The sequence below is a fragment of the Centroberyx gerrardi genome, chromosome 8 (assembly GCF_048128805.1).
Source record: "Centroberyx gerrardi isolate f3 chromosome 8, fCenGer3.hap1.cur.20231027, whole genome shotgun sequence".
In the NCBI taxonomy this organism is placed as follows: Eukaryota; Metazoa; Chordata; class Actinopteri; order Beryciformes; family Berycidae; genus Centroberyx; species Centroberyx gerrardi.
This window is the reverse complement of record NC_136004.1, coordinates 13,342,813-13,359,255: the sequence shown is the minus strand read 5'-3', so window position 1 is coordinate 13,359,255 and position 16,443 is coordinate 13,342,813. Positions and strand designations below refer to the sequence as shown.

The 16,443-nt window shown below is 42.2% G+C and overlaps 2 protein-coding genes across 2 annotated transcripts in view; one reads left to right on the top strand and one right to left on the bottom strand.

The window, feature by feature from the left end:
* Positions 1 to 7,909, top strand: part of gig2p (grass carp reovirus (GCRV)-induced gene 2p) — a 359,050-nt gene extending 351,141 nt beyond the window's left edge. Inside the window, exon 3 of the transcript XR_011785597.2 lies at positions 7,897 to 7,909. The gene's annotated coding sequence lies outside the window, so the exon portion shown is untranslated. The remainder of the gene's footprint in view (positions 1 to 7,896) is intronic.
* The window catches only part of LOC139933403 (GDNF family receptor alpha-2-like), a 41,140-nt gene extending 27,775 nt beyond the window's left edge, over positions 1 to 13,365 (bottom strand). The window contains exons 1-3 of the mRNA XM_071927469.2: positions 13,237 to 13,365; positions 11,393 to 11,749; positions 1,766 to 1,852 (exon numbers count right to left, since the gene is read on the bottom strand). Of these exons, the coding sequence (XP_071783570.2) occupies positions 1,766 to 1,852; positions 11,393 to 11,749; positions 13,237 to 13,282 (490 nt within the window). The 5' untranslated portion in view covers positions 13,283 to 13,365. The remainder of the gene's footprint in view (positions 1 to 1,765; positions 1,853 to 11,392; positions 11,750 to 13,236) is intronic.
* Between the last annotated feature and the right edge of the window lie 3,078 nt (positions 13,366 to 16,443).

Here is a 16,443-nt window from a genome sequence, read left to right as displayed (position 1 = left end):
ATCTTTGCATGCTTTTGGGTAATATGGTGATCATTTGGGCTTTGATCGGGCTCTTCATGGATTGTGGTGGAAGGATCCTATGAGCTACGCAACCAACCCACATACTATTGATCTGAGTTGAAGGCTATTGACATGTACAGTGACTCCGCCTTGAAGCCATGAAAACAGCAGATTTGGCAGGTATGACTTGGGGCACTGCAGAAACAGACTCTCCTTATATTTTGTTTCGCTGTGACCTCTAAGTATATATGTTTTTTTTCAGTTTTTTCAATTTCTATCACTAGTTCTGCCCCTTATCTTTCTCCCAGACTAAAAACTCTTCAAATACTAGAGATTATTTTTCAATTTTCCAACTTTCCTCTTGGAGAGTATACATCCCCCTGTCCTCATCAGCTCAAGCAGATATCATATATTCCCTGAGTCTCTGTACAGTTTAACATTTATAGACGTGATTATGAATACTTTTGTGGGGTTTGGTAATCGAAGTGAGAAGTATTTCCATAGAACAAGTGTGTAATTACTTATCTGTTTGCCCGTGGTTTTCTCTCAGCGCCACAATCAATTACTCTGTCCTCGGAAATGATAAATAATGAGGAAAGCTTGCGGCTAAATAGATTTCGGAGAGCAAATCCAATATTTCACCTTGGAGAGAATGGAGGAAACAGCTGAAACAAAATGGATACAGTAATGACTCCCCTGTTGTATCTTAATATGTCAAGGTACACCACACCATGCTCCCTGTGTTACCAGGGAGCGTTAGTGCTTGTACTTGGACATTGGTATATATGTGCGTGACTGTACTCCTGATTTGATTATTGAATATGCACTTAAATCAAGGAAGGCAGTTTCCCATCATATCCCAAAACTCCAAAGTAATCAAAGCCTGTGCTTTTTTATATTTTCTCTGGTACTCTCTGTTTCTTTCAATATATCAAACAAGCGTATTTTCAAAAACAAGTGATACACGGCTGACTTCAAGCTAAAGGGATTATGCAAAAAGCGTGTCTTTCGTGTACCTCCCAGATATAAAACAAAGCAAGATACATCAGCCAAGAAAAAAAGGAAAATGTGCTGTCTTCAGTGTGTGTATATTGCTTTTGGCAAAAAAAAAGGGAATGGAACATCCTCCGGCAATTTCTGTCGGAACTGGATGAAAGGAAACGACTGAATTTTCAAGTGACTGTAGCCTGTAGCTCTGGCAATGGACAGGCAGCGTCCCCGTGACCATTCACACCTATTGTACAACTAGCTTCTCCCCACTGCATCAGCCATTGTAGCTGTGTCTTATAAGATCTGCATTGATTAGTAATGCCCTGACGGTAATAACCAGTAAATTACAGAGCAAGCTATAGCTCCCCTGCTGAGTGCTAGGCTGTTTAATTAGTAAACCAAATAGGAAATCAAACTGAAGGCAAAATCAATAGATGGGGAAAATGTAGGGTAGTACACAGAGAGTATATGGTTTACCTCAACATAACCCCCCCCTCCTCCTGTGCATTACAAGACAGATCAAAAGATAAGCACCCAATTCATTCAAAGGCCATGGCAGCAGACAAGTGAAATGTCAGTGAAATAAGATAAGTTGTCCGCACAGGCTCTTTGGCGCGCTCCGTTGTTATTTATCCCAAAGGAACCGTCATCCCGCCCTCTGCGAGAGCATGAAACCATGGTTTTTTGAAGGCGTATATCTGCTACATCTTTGTTCCACTCATGTGATAAAGTACCAAGGGTAAATTAAGGATCAGGCCCGTGCCGTCAGTGTTACCTGAGATGATGGAGGCCAAGCGGAACGCGTCGGGGTGTCGGACGGGTGCCACGGGTTCATACGGGGATGTTTCATAGAACTCTCCACCTGGAACAACAAAAGGATGACAAACGGTCAATTACATTGAAATGGATGGTCTGCCCCGTCTACCTGCCCAGCGGAGCAGAGCGCTTCAGCGTTTACAAGGAGCCCAAAAAACAGGACTCCCCTTCCCTGTCACTAATGATATGAAGCAAATTGAGAAGTAAAAGTAAAGAATACATGTGAGCTTGAAAATAGGGACGTCTTTAAATTCAAACACTGTACACTTGAAGCTTTACACACTGCATTATTTCTATTTTTTCTGCTTTGCCCAGAGTTTTCAAAGCACACATCTAATAAGTTTCATAAAGCGTATTGGAATGTGTAAGCTATCTATCTTTCATCTGAGAGGTCGATAGCAGCAATTCATCTAAGACTGAATGCAGATATCTAATTTAAGAAGGAGTAGTGTTGAGGTTTGGACTCCTCGTATTGGACTGTCTGGCCAGTAACTGGCTCCCACTTCTAAAGACTTTCTATCCTGAATGCAGGTGGCTAATTCTGTGATATGCAAAACACAATGTTCACCACAGTCGAATCATTTCCTTTTGGAGAGAATATTTGTTCCTGGTGCGCTTTGATTTAGGAGAGCAGTTGAGGGAGTGAAGCAAAAGCAATGCATCCTCCCCGCTAACAATGTATTGCCAGAGCTGTTTGTAAAAAAAATATTTTAAAAAAATCAAATTAGCACTCAACTGACTGAGTCTCTCCCATGTGCCTGCTTCTCTGTAGGCCCTAATCCCGCATTTAAAATTCATAGCCATTCGGTGTGATTGAGACAAACCCTCCAGTGTGTAATAGCTTTGCATTCTGATCCCAACAGAAACACAGGGAGGATGTTGTGAGGCAGGCTCAGAGGCCCACCGCAGCAAATGAGAAAATCTGAAACCTGTTGGTAGACGACAGTGCTGCCTGGACAACCAATCGGTAGATCCAATCAATAGATATACCACATTTTGTTTATCAACACGCTTCGTCGTCGCTTTTGAAAAAGATGATGTGAGGTGATAAAATGTATTCTTCTGGCTGCTCCGATAATAGGTAAGGCTGTTGTCGAGGGTATATCTGTGTGTGTGTGTGTGTGTGTGTCTGAATGTGTGAATGTTTGCCCAGTGTATCCCAGAGTGTGAACATTTGAGTAACATTTACATGCGGAGTTGTTTATCTCTGCTGTGAGCATATTTCCTGCTGATCAGAAATATAAGCCACATTAACATCAAATATGAAACTCAGACTTAGTAATGATATTTCATCAAAAGCAGTAAGCAGTAAGTTGGATTGATCCCATAAGAACAAAATCAACCACTGCTATACACAGGTACAGTATAGTATATAGTATATAGTATATATATATAGTAGTACAGTATAGTATATTGAGCATTCGCACACAGTACAGTACATACGCTAAAGCAGATTTTCTCTTGTAATTGTTCAAAAGCTAAAGAAAAGCAGTGTGGCAACAGCCTCAGACTTGTGTAAATATCTGTAAAGTCTGAATGCCCATGCCTCCATCTTATGTCTAGTAGTTCAACATCTCTACTCTCCATCAATACTGACAATCATAACAACATGGAGCAGCTCAGCTGGCTATTCTCTGAGTACATATATTGACAACTGGCACAGCTGAGGATTGTATGTGTGTGTGTGTGTGAGAGAGAGAGAGAGAGAGAGAGAGAGCTGGAGAGAGAGAGAAAGAGAATGGAGGGAGAGAGAGAAAGGACAAACAAAGGAGAGAAATGAAAAGAGCAAGACAAAGACAGAGAGGGAAAATGGGCGAGAGGGAGACAGGAGACACATAAAGAGTGAGACAGAGTGAGAAAAAATTACCTAAATTCTCCAGGTTTTGAGTGCGTGTGTGTCTTACTTGTCTATTTCTTTGTGCATGTGTGTCTAAAGATATGCATACACACAATGTTCACATATTTCTGCTGTGTTAGTATTTCAGTCCAGTATGTGGTATGTCTGTCATTCTGTCTGTGTATCGTTTTATTTTTATAAGAGCCCTCTGCGCCACCTGCTTCTCCCCCACCTTTGTTCGTGCTTTACATTTCTGTGGAGAGAGAGGGAGACTTGAGTGGCTTCTGGACTCGAGATCTCCCAGTGTGTCTAATTACAACAATTACTTCTTATGCTATAGTGCTGTAGAAGCCGTTTAAGGAGCCGAGCTTACCGCTCAGAAAACAACCACCTCGACCCGCCATGTCTCTTTTTTTAAGCGGCGGTTAAAGCTGTTGTGTGATTCAAACAGAGGCAAATGTTCCACGGATAAAAGTGCGATGCCTCTTCCATTACGCCAGGAACAGTTTGTACTGTATAGGGCAACATGGAATAAATGATGCTCCGTCTTTTGCCAAGAGCAAATCTTGCCGTGCGGTTGCGTGCCATTTGGTTCAGGCAGCTCTTTACAGTATAGGAACGCTTCACTGCACAATCACCCGGGAATCAAATTATGTTAATCCACATTGAATTTCATAAGTGGAAATTTAAGTACTGTAGTGATTCTACAAAACAATAATGTCAAACCCCAACAGTAGCTGTGGTTAATGAATTTTAAAAGCTTATTTACATGAATGTTACAAGCCATGCTGAATCATATAATTGCAAAACACACCATAATCGCACACACCCTTAGGATGTGAAAAAAAAAACACAGCAGGAGGCCTTGTTGTACTTTTAAAAAAACTGCTCTTTGACAGTCACCCTGGACCCAATTATGCATTCATCAAGTAATAGAAAATTCTTCCCAGCTGTTTAGTGATAAGATGGTTTTAGCCGCAGGGCAACAACTTATCGCTGTAATTAAGCCTCCGTTTGACTTCATTTGCTCTGACAGTATGGAGCATGACCGGCGCGGCTCAGACAGACAATCAGGCCTTTCCCTAGTTACGGCACGAGAGGAATACTGCTCTTAAGTGGATTCAGAGTCTTCTCCGTTGCCGTAAGGGGTTTTATGAAGCTGTTAGGCACCATCACTCATCCTTCTCATATGCATTATCAATGAAGCTAAACTCCCGAGGGGATGGAAACTGTCCTATGGATTTTTTTAGTGACATTCTTGGCAAACAGTTTATGGCTCGGAGCGAAGTCAATTTTAATAACTGTCATTCACCTTGTTTTGTTTTTAAAGGTGCCCTAGACTGATTATGTTCTTCTTTAATATTGATTTTACATTTTTCCCTATTTGTTGTGGGCGATGTTGGGGAAAGCCCTAAAAAGCCCTGTTACATATTACGTATTACTTCTCATTCAAATAATAACTTATATATTAATTACATAGAAAGAAAGCTTAGTCTATCAGATCAAGTATTCTTTGCCATCATTCAATATAATAATTTTAGAAGGAACAAGGAATAAGGGAATTTGAATGAAATGTGTTTATCTTTCCTCTCAACTCACTCACAGTAGGCTACTGTGTTCATTTCAACAAAGAAAAGATGAAGCAAAGTGATACCATAAATGCATCTTTCTTCGATTTGTGCTTAACAGAACATGAGTTTCAGCATAAATTCAGTTAACGGCTCAGCTTTTGAAGGGATATTGACATTTTAAACTCAATTTCAAACCATACAAATAGAATATTGGATTAGCTGAGAAGATAAAGAATATTTCAGACCACAATTCCAATCCAACATGGCATGGTGGGCAAACACAGCTGAGGAAATGAGAACTGAAATTTTCAATGTTCCCTTTGGCTATGCCAATACAATGTTAATGTAGATAGTTACACACTCACTCACCTAAATCAGCATTTTAATACTTGGTGTCAGGTATTAAAATGTTGAATATAGTGTAAATTGTATAAAAAATACAGTAAAAAATCATCTTTATGGCACAGCAGCATATTAGACAGAGCACTGAACATAGGCATCAGCAGGGAAGCCCAGTATATCTGCCATAATACATTTTATGTTAAAATGAATGCATAAAAACCCATATTTTTGTTTAATTTATGTTACAAATTCTGCTAAAATTTACAACAGCTTAGAATGGTTCATATTAAACAACTTTAGTATCTAATGTACTGCGTGATTGGTGCTGTATGCCAGCATTGATAATCAAAGGATGATAACTAAAATAACAAAGCTCATCACAAATCAATGCATTTGTTAATAAAAATTCACAAAATGATAGTAGAGGTAGAACTGATTTTTCTTGGTGTTTTGAATTCCTCCACATGCAAGGAAGAACATGTGGTTGACTGATTTCACCATGGCATAGCAATTTCAATTAATGATGCTGAGAGACAGAGAGAGTGAGAGAGTGAGAGAGAGAGAGAGAGAGAGAGAGAGAGAGAGAGAGAGAGAGACAGAGAGACAGAGAGACAGAGAGGGGGGCAGCCATGCTGTGATGACAGCCGCTAGGCCTGGAAGTTGACTTCTACGATGCACATTCATTCACCACCGCTGTGAACCTTTCTGCCAGGAGTGAGTCCTAATGCCCACATCATGACAGTATTCACTGAGCAGAATGGCCTGTCACTCACTCTCCCCCCAGATAGAGAGCCTGAGAACTCACTCCACTATAATAGACTAGTCGAAACTCCACTACCTAGCCCTCATTTCAGCCACACTGTCGCACTCCATACACACTCCATGGTGAATAGGAGTCATCTCGGGCCCATTCACCTTACAGTATAGAAAATCATTAGACAGATTTACGAGGACAAACAGCGGCCGTTTTCTCATCATATTTCACTGATCCTTTTCACTTTTTTGGAACGGGAGATGAAAAGGGAGAGGACGGGATGAAAAGCAAGGAGGAGGGGAGGCGCTGAAAACCCTTATTGATCAGGTCCAGGAGCTATCGACAGGTCCCTTCCTCTGATGATGAAGTAGCCACCTAGCGAGTGCCGGCTGGGTTTCTCGGCGCGGGGAGGGGGAAAGCAGAGAGGACATATTCAGCATGCAGGAGCCAGCTCCCCCTATCCCCTGACATGCGGGGCAGGCTGGAAAAATGTTCTGCTTATGACAGTGGATGGCTAAGGTAATGGCCGGTGACTGCTACCATTGCTCATAGTAATGATGGTTTCACCCAGGAATACTGTGTACCTTTGTAGCCCCCCTCCTCTGTAGTTTCCCCCCATGACTCTCTCTCTCTCTTCCTCTCGCTCTTTCATTCTTTGGTTTTCGCTCTCTGTCCCTCTCTTAAATTCTCTCTCTCGCTCTTTTCATTTATCTACCCTTCTTTCTTCCTCTCCTGTTCTAACCCTCTCCTCTCGTTCTGCCCGGCTCTGCACATGCACCACATGCACAGCCGGGCTGACGACGTAGTTTTCATGTAACTTCCCACAGCATTAGGGTCCAGCTAGTGGTATTAGCGTGGGATAGTGACATATTCAGAGTGTGACCTTTGCAACGCTGACATTCATGAAAATGGAGAAAATAAATCATTCCACAAAATTGTCTGCTTTTCTCGTCATTTCATGTAAAAATGCAGTCTCCTCTCACAATAAGCTGGAATAGATTTGTGTGGACTACTGGTTGAACTCTCCTTTCTCTCTCCCCGCAGTGAAAGTCGGCTCAGCTAATTAAACTGCCATGAAAGGTCCACACAAAAGATCTTCGATTCCTACTTTGAGATTCAGGCTGTGGTTTCATTGCAAAAGCTATGAAATAATGTATGTGGGAGGTGTGGAACTTATCGTTTAAATTACCAATTCTACCGCAAACCTGCCAGGCGATATCCACATGAGGCTCAAGGCACAATTGAAAGTGAACCGCAGCCACCTATACAATATCCCTGTGTGTAGCAGCCAATGTTTCTTTCTTAGTAATTACTTCTTTTATAGATTCAAACTGCTAACCCTCATTGCCTCACACCGAGACAGGCCCATTCAGAGCAGAAACCACCCATTATCCATCAAGGACGGCTGCATTGACGCATTGAATTCAGCTGCTATTTTCCGTTAGGAACCACAATTACAGGTCACCATTAGCACTATTACTGACAGCTCAAAGGCATTTATAACACCCTTTAGCTGGGGGGGGGGTTTAAGGGAAATGGTGCAGTACAGTAGCCTAAAGGCAGGTGACAATTGCATATAGATCAAGTTCAAGAAGAAACCCTAACCCAAAATCTTGGCTTTGAGGGCTTGTTATTCAAACAACAAATAGATTTGCATTGTGTTTTGAAGTTTAAAATGGTGTGCAGCTTAGCTGCCAACAACAACTGAATTGTGTCAAAATGCTTACTGCTGGTATTTTAAGAAGACACACCAAGCGGCACTTGATGACGGTTTTGAGACATGGTGTTGTTACACTGAGGCACTCAGCATAAAGTGTTTTCTAAGCAGGATGTACTGTTTCATTGCTCTAACAAATTGTCAACTTTGAAACGCCTTTCAGAGATTCAGACCTCTTATCTGTTAAATTGGAGGCTGCTCTCAAGTGTCTAGACCCTGTTTGCTATTACCTTGTAGGCCTTTTTAGCTCCAGTCCTAAACAGCCATTGTGTGGGCCAATTTGATTTGCAACTACATGCCGCTGACACAGGACAGCAGCTTAAGGACCTTTCCACTGAGGTAATTTTACGGTAAGTTTGATTTGACTTTGCTAGGGAAAGATGGACTAACTTTTCAATCTCAGGGGAGACTCTACCTTGGAAATGTTGGAAGCATTAGCTTCTTTTCAGCCAGTTCAGTTTATTTGCAGTTATGCATGACATTTTCAGTTATCAGACTGTAGCAGTAAACTTTAACAGGGGGGAGAGGTGAGAGACACATGTCAGCACAGTGTGAAGCAGATTCAAACGCATCCAGGCACAGAATATGGACGTCTTCCCAGGCAAGTTTATGAATCCACTCGACCACTGGGACAGCTCATCACACATTATTTCAGTTAAATCATTTCATTGTTCCTGAATGAACCCATAATCCTGACAAATTCCCATAGGAAAATAAACAAAATTGTAACACTAAAATAAAAATTTGTACTATTAAACAGGAGAGATTTGATTGTATGGATTGCAAAATAATGCAACACAACAATGCTTTGATCCTGTTTTTTAGCCCATGTGGATTATTCAAATACTCCGCTGCAAACCCAAACATTAAGATTTAACAAGCCCACTCAGTATTTCAAAAGCATGAATGGCGCTTTAAATCACATTTAGTGTGTCAACATGAAGTAGGTAAACATCAGTTCACAGATACAATGGTCCAGCCTACTACTCTTGTTTTTCCAAACCCCTGTCTTCTAAAGCTGCGGGCCAACCTCCTTCCCCATGTCAACAGAGCCATAAGCCGCACACCTTCTCTGGCAGTAATGTCCTGGCAGGGGTGAGACTCCATATGGGCAGGCTGCACTGTGCAGTGGCCTTGGGTCACAGCGAAGTGGTCCTCCATGCAAAGTGCCCACCACACAAAGTGGCTAAATGAGTTTGCACTCAATCCAACAGCCAGACACCACTCTTCACACAGCATAACAGTAACATGCGGCACTCTCTGTCCTCTGCTGTCTGTCTGCTTGTCTTCCTTGCCCTCTTTTCACCTTTTCTCCCTCTCCCTGCCCTCACTCCTCTTCCTTTGATCTCCAGCGTTTGCTATCTTTCTCTCTCTCTCTCTTACTCTTGTTCTCTTGATCTCTCTACATTAACAAATGTAAAATACAACTTTCAAGGCTACATTAGATGCCATCTAGCACAACGACTGCATCGAAACCTTCCTGTTTTGTCCACAAACGATTTTTAAAGTGGTTTAGCAGCATTTCGGGCAGGTCTGTTGGGATTCGGCCTTTCGTGTTTGTTTCCAGAGATGGATGTTATACACAGATTGTTTCCAGTTAACAAAAGCCTGCTTGACTGCACAATGGATCGTGATTAGATTAAAGCTGCACTGTAAGAGCTTTTCGTCTGTGTTAAAGCGGGTTTTATCTCCCAAGGCGACAGGGCCAAAACGGGACACCACTGTGAAGCGTTCTTCAGACCAGCGGGGAAGAAACACAAGCTCTGTGAAGGACATGCTGTAGGCAGAGGAGGTCTCTATCCTTCAGAGCCAGACAACTTGTTCGGTGTATTCAAACACAAAATACACTTTGACTGATGCATCCATTCATTAAGATAGTTAAAACAGACAAAGAGGGACAAAGAGAGAGAGAGAGACAGAAAGATCACTTGAAAGAGAAAAAGATGGGCGAGACAGAGGTAGAAAAAGAGAGAAAGACAGTCAGAGAGAGACAGAAGGCCTCGGGAGCGTCCGTGTCATTACATTTCCCTTGAACTCATGTCAGGGACCCTCTGCTGCCATCAGTCTGATGAAGTGTAGCTGGTGCCATGAGCAGTCAGCCTGGCGCATCACTTCACGGATCACATCACAAAACGCCAGGATGCTCAAAGCTCGGAGGCTTCGCAAAGCTTCACCATTTGCCCACGTGTCAAAACAGCTGAGTACATTATACACTCCGTCTTTACGCGGCGTGACACTTGACATCAGTAGCGGAGATTTCATTCGCGGAATGGGCCATGTGTGTAAGCACGGGCCATGTGACTCTCTTGGATTGAGCCTCTCCTTAACTTAATCTATCGTGCATGGTGCACTTCTGATTCCGTCATCTTGTTCTTAATCAGAAATATTGGGTGCTTGCTAGCCTTGAGGATGGGCCGGGAGAACTGAGCGATGTCAGTCCAAGAGGCTGACATGCTTTATGCTCTCTGTGTGTATTACAATGTAAACCAGAAGGTCTTCAAGGTTTCAGCAAGAGTGCTATTTTATGTCCTGCGTAAGTGGACACATAAGGGCCGTTGAGCCGTAGGACTGTAACCTAATAACATGGTAATATGGAACACTTTCGGTGAAAACCAATAGGTCCACCATAACAGGTCTACCTAATGTAATCCCATTATAGCTCCATTACCTTAGAGAGGGTGAGGAAAGCAGGAAAGCATATATTTTTCATTGGAGGGTTTCTGGGCATCTCTTTAAGAGGGCATTAGGGAGCAGGGCATCATTAATGGGTGTGGTGTATATCTTTGCTATCTCTGCTTTGAGAGCACAACGGTTCTTGAGATTGGAGTGTTCATTTAAAAAAAAAGAGTTAACATGATAAAGAATGCTCTGTTTCAAAATCCATAAAAATCATATGTTGCATATCCACAGACGTCTTATTTATCATAACATGGTGCGTGTATCTTGTTGCACATTGTACAACCAAATGTATTAAATCTTACTTATACATATAGCAAGAGACTGAACATGAGCAATCCCTTTAATGAGGCACATGCATAGGGCACATGTAGAACCGTGTAATACATATTCAGTTATGACACCAATGGGCTAAATTCACACCCACAGATACATGGAAGGAAACAGATAATCACTCAGTGTCCGGATCATAATGTAGAATCACTCATAATGTGGATGCAAGTGCTAAGTTCATACAAATGCATGAGTAGCTCTACAAAAAAATGAACGCCACGGTTCAAAAAGGTGCTATTGTATAAGGCATTCTAAAACTGACACCCTCCTAAATGCAGCGTGATGTGGATTTTGTGTAACTAACCTCCTAAAACCGTGGTAAGTACCTGAGAATTATGAAACCATCTGCCTCCTACCTTCAGTGAGTCCCATGTGGATGCTCCAGTAGCTCTGCAGACACTGCAGCTCCTTCTTCATGCCCCTCTTGCAGCGGCAGTCGTACAGGGGGCTCACCAGCAGCACCTCCAAGGCAGCCTGGCACTCCCTGTTGGTGTCCAGCATGGAGTCCTTCTCCTTGCCTACAAGGCACTGGCGCATCACCCGGTATCGAGAGCTGCAGTGAGGGTTCTGGTTGCACATGTCACTGGCCTGGACGCAGTCCACCCATTCTGGCTGAGCACCGGGCCCAGACCCGGTGTTGGTGGCTCCAGGACCGTCACTGGCCAAGGACAAGGACAAAGCTGAGGAACCCCCCCAGGAACCTGCAGCCTCATCTGGGTGGGGGAGAGGGAGAAGAGGACGGGGTGTCAAGAGAAAGAGGGCTCAGAAGTTGTGTGTGTGTGTGTGTGTGTGTATGTAAGCACAAGCACACAACGTGAACATGCGGGATTTCATTCTTGTTTCGTTATTGTTTATGACGTGTTGGAACAGGCTGGTCTTGTAGTTAAACAGTCTAACCTATAAACAGGTTTGATCGCCCATGACAGCCGGTGTCAATCCATAGAAAAGCGTCCTTGAGCAAGACAATGAAACCCTATAATGTTCTTGTATGACGGTCTCATATCTCTGTCCACGCATAACATAGTGACTGGAGCCTCTAAATTCCTGAATTACTAAAAAAGAGATGTATTTTGCTTTGAGATAAGGGATTTTCATGTCTTTTACTGTGTGATCAGTGATTTACCAGTGCGTACATCATGCATTCACTTTAGTGCATTTGAAGCTGCCAACACAAACTAGACTGCAGATTTGAGTTTCTCATATTAAATCTAACCCAAGAACTGAATTGATCAGGGAGGAACAGCTATCTCAAATGAAAAAGACAAGAATTATGTTTTATCCATATCTAGGTAAGCAGATAATTATCTTGTGGTGAGTAGACAGGGCAAGATCCACAGAGCAGAGACTGAGGTGATGCTGTCTTGAAAGCAGTCAAGATTCAAACGCAGCTTCATGCAATTCAAAGTACAGACACCTTTGGTGAAGTGACAAGAGAGACACCTTGTGGTCGCTTTAAACAGCAGGGATACTGCATCAGTATCACACAATAATGAGTAATAAGAAGTTCATCTGCAAAATTATCTTATCAGTCAATTTGAAGGACAAATCTTGTCAGAGAACATTGACGTTTAAGCTCATCCACAAGAAGCAGATGATGATAATAAGGATGATGATGATGGTGGTGGTGATGATGATGATGATAATGGTGTTGATGATGGTGATGAAGATCATGATGGTAATGATGATGATGATGTGGTGATAGTGATGATGGTGATTGTGGTGGTCATGATGATGATGATGATGATGATGATGATGATCAATTTTCTCAACATAAGTGTGTCAGTGTGTGAGTGAAAAGACCGTACAGATTACCATTTACTCACTAAAAGTTGGATTCCGGGCTACCAGGAAAATGCCATTATAATTATAATAATTAGCCCTTTGTTTGCACTCTATGGAGGCTTTATCGATGTAATGGGTCCAACATAATTGATTCAGTGATTCAACAGCACAGACCAAGTTCATTTTTGTGCTGGATGACGATTAAACATAATGCAATGAAAACTGGGCTGTAACACAAACGTCTAACAGCAATTTACTGTATATAAGTACATTTCGGAATAATCTTGGGCGCTTATAAACACCACCGGCTTCAGAAAAGTGGACACATGCCGATGTATTCACATTGCTACAACTCATTGTACCTGTATAATTATACAATGGTGATAGCACATTTTATTTTCACACGTTCACTTCTCACCTAAGAGCAGAGGAAAGATGTAAATATAAATCCACATAGACTTCATTATGGATTCAGCGGCAAGGAAGATGAGTTGGGATCCAATCAGGCTATAATTTCCACCTTGCAAAAGGACTGTAATTTCCCTCTCCGGATCCTTGACCCAGGCGTAACTATAAAAAATTCAATATCCTCATTCAACTCCCAAAAAAAAATTATTGGACGCACCTCCGAAAATCCTCGCTTTCCAATAATAATCCACCAGTTTTTCTGGGATATAGGCTAATCACGAAACAGAAAATCCTCTGATGTGGAAAAACAAAAAAATTAAATACCAATCAATCAATCCATGAAAGCAGTTTTTTCAGGGTCCGTTTGAGCTGCGTTCATATCGACGAACTACTGAGACTTGATCTCTCCGCATTATCGGGGCTCAGACTGCCCGCTCCAATTGCCCCTTAACTTGGGACAAATTCCCTCTAAAACATTCCTTAAACTGACGTGAAATGAACTGTCGGCTACGTCAATATCTCTAACGAGGCAGCGGAACTCATTTGAAAGTGCAGGGAAACGCCGACTGATTTCTTGGCTCCCCAAAAGCTGCGCGCTCCTCTGACTGACTTTGGAGAGTGTGAACGCTTCTTTTTCTCTGCATGCGTGTGCTGGCATCACACCACTTTATAAAGACCACTTTCTGTGAACCGGCAGAGGGCGCTGCTGATAGGCTCTTTTATTGGAAAACGCAGGACTCAATCACACCATGGCCCAATAATAAATGTTAACCCTAAAGAAAAATCACCATGATATTCCTGTAATATTCCTGTAAGGATTTACAGTAAGGTGTATGGTACTTATTTATCTCCGATGGTATTATTATAGGATTTTCTGTGGTAGCGCATACATTTCTGACCAATACATGACATGTTACTTTTCGGTGATATATATTTTTCATAAGGGAATCTTCACATAAGTCTTAGCCTGGTTGACTCTGACTACTGCTAGTAGATAAGGCTACGACTGCAACATATCAACACTGGGAGGAATGAGATGATGGATCACACACGCACACACACACACACACACACACACACACACACACACACACACACACACACACCTGTTTTATCACATAAGTGCATTGGCTACTTGACGTCATAGCAAGGATCTCTGGTCAGTTAGCACATAGAGTCATCTGTATTCAATAGGCCAATTCATTTGTTGGCTGACATCAGGGCATCATTCATTGTGGATCCACACAACTTTTTAGGAATTGGGTTCAAAGTTGAACTTGATGGCAAATGAAGATGAGAATGTCATCATTCATTGCAGCAATATCCCAACACTTCACATGACATCTGTGTTTCCTCTGATTGAAACAAAGACTTAAGGAATGGCACAATGCCTTGCATTGTGTTTGCGCTCGGAGGAAATAAGCCCACAACCCACAGAATCTGTCATTTTTCAAAGTGGCTTCGCATTAACCAAAATGACTTTGTTGTGCATCATCGCTTAAATAGTGCCCGGAATGTCATAAATCTTTACAAATCTTGAAAACAAAGTCTCTATTTAGAGGCCCTGACAGTGACAAACTGCAAGGCCACTAGCTCATAATGACATTTGACTGTCAGCCCAGGCTTCCATCCAAGGGGGAAAAGAGCTTGCTGTTACAACGGCAAAATCAGCCTCATTCTGCCTGTATCGGCCTGGGCTTACTCTCATCTCCCCCCAGAGTCTGAAGTCCCTGTCATTATGAGGACAGAGATAACCGTGGTAGAAGCCCCCCACCATGAATGTATCCTGCATTTATCCTGCATTGGTGCTGCAGTGGCCAATGCAGCCGATTCCCTCTAGAACTAGAACTGCATCTTTTAACACAGAAAGTCAAACTGTCTTTCAAGCAGCTGGTTGCCGGACCATTCCTTTGCACCTTCTGTCTGCTAAAACAAGAAGAAATTTGAGTTTTCCAAGTAATTTCTCATTGGAGTGGAGCAGTAAAGCAGCAGTAGCGCATTATTGCATGCAGCATAAAGCTTACATCTGTGGGTTAAGGAAGAAGAAGCAGTTTGTTATAATCTGAAAAGGCATGAAATCAAGAGAGAAAAAGCAACACTGGATGAAAGCATTAGCCACCATCACAGTAAATACAATAGCCAAATTTGCATTGTGAATTCTTATTCAGGCCTCTAAATTATCTTTACATGATAATGCAGTATATAAATCCTCTCTATGCATTTTTTGTGCCAGGCTGTCAGGTCCATGGTGGGAGTTTATTCTTGTTGACATTGCACGATCCACCCGCTCCATGGGTATTTAATTGCTCCGTTCTGACTTCATAAAGCTTTGGCAGTGTTTTGCATGTACAATTAGAGAGAGCCCACAGAGAAACACCAGCATACATGCACGCACAGATACATACACTTACCCGCTTTCATAAACAATCATATGCGTGTACTCGCGCAAGCAAGCGCGTGCACAGGCACACACACACACACACACACACGCACAGATGCACATAATCTGCACGCCAGATAACAGTTCCCCCACAAGATGGCTCAAGACTGTAGATAGGGAATGACAAATCTGGATATAGGAGACATTGTTCTCACTATTGAGGGGAATCAGTCCCTGCCTCTGAGAAGTGTGTCTAATATGGTGAATATAGATGATATCATTATGAATTCATGGGATATGAAATAATGATACGGATTACAGTCAAACTTAAGACTTGCAGTGAAGCAATAACTTGCTATCAGGGAGACAGCAGAAGGGTTTGAGAGTGAATTCATGGGTCAAATGAGAGCTCAGGTAGTCTAAACCGATCGCCTATAAAGCAGGAGGCAAACTGTGTGCGAGTTTATCTGGGTGTTTGTGTGTGTGTGTGTGTGTGTGTGTGTGTGTAAATGTGCATGTGTGTGTTTTTAGAATGGCTGCGTTTCTGTTTATGCCATCCAAACTTGACCAAGGTGAATGAAACGTAAACAGCCAAATGTTAACTATCTAGAATAAGGCATTGATCCTCATGCTTACCGCCTCATCCCATAATGCTTTAGAAAATTAAAAGGGCGCGAGCCTCAATTGATAAGGGTTTGCTTCGCTTCACAGCTTTGCTTACACATAAATTAGCTTAAGATTTATCTAAGGGCAAAGGTCGCTGTATCTCACTCTAATGTTCATGCCCTTTGGAGAGAGTACTAATGAATCTGAACATATGCGGAACCACACACACAC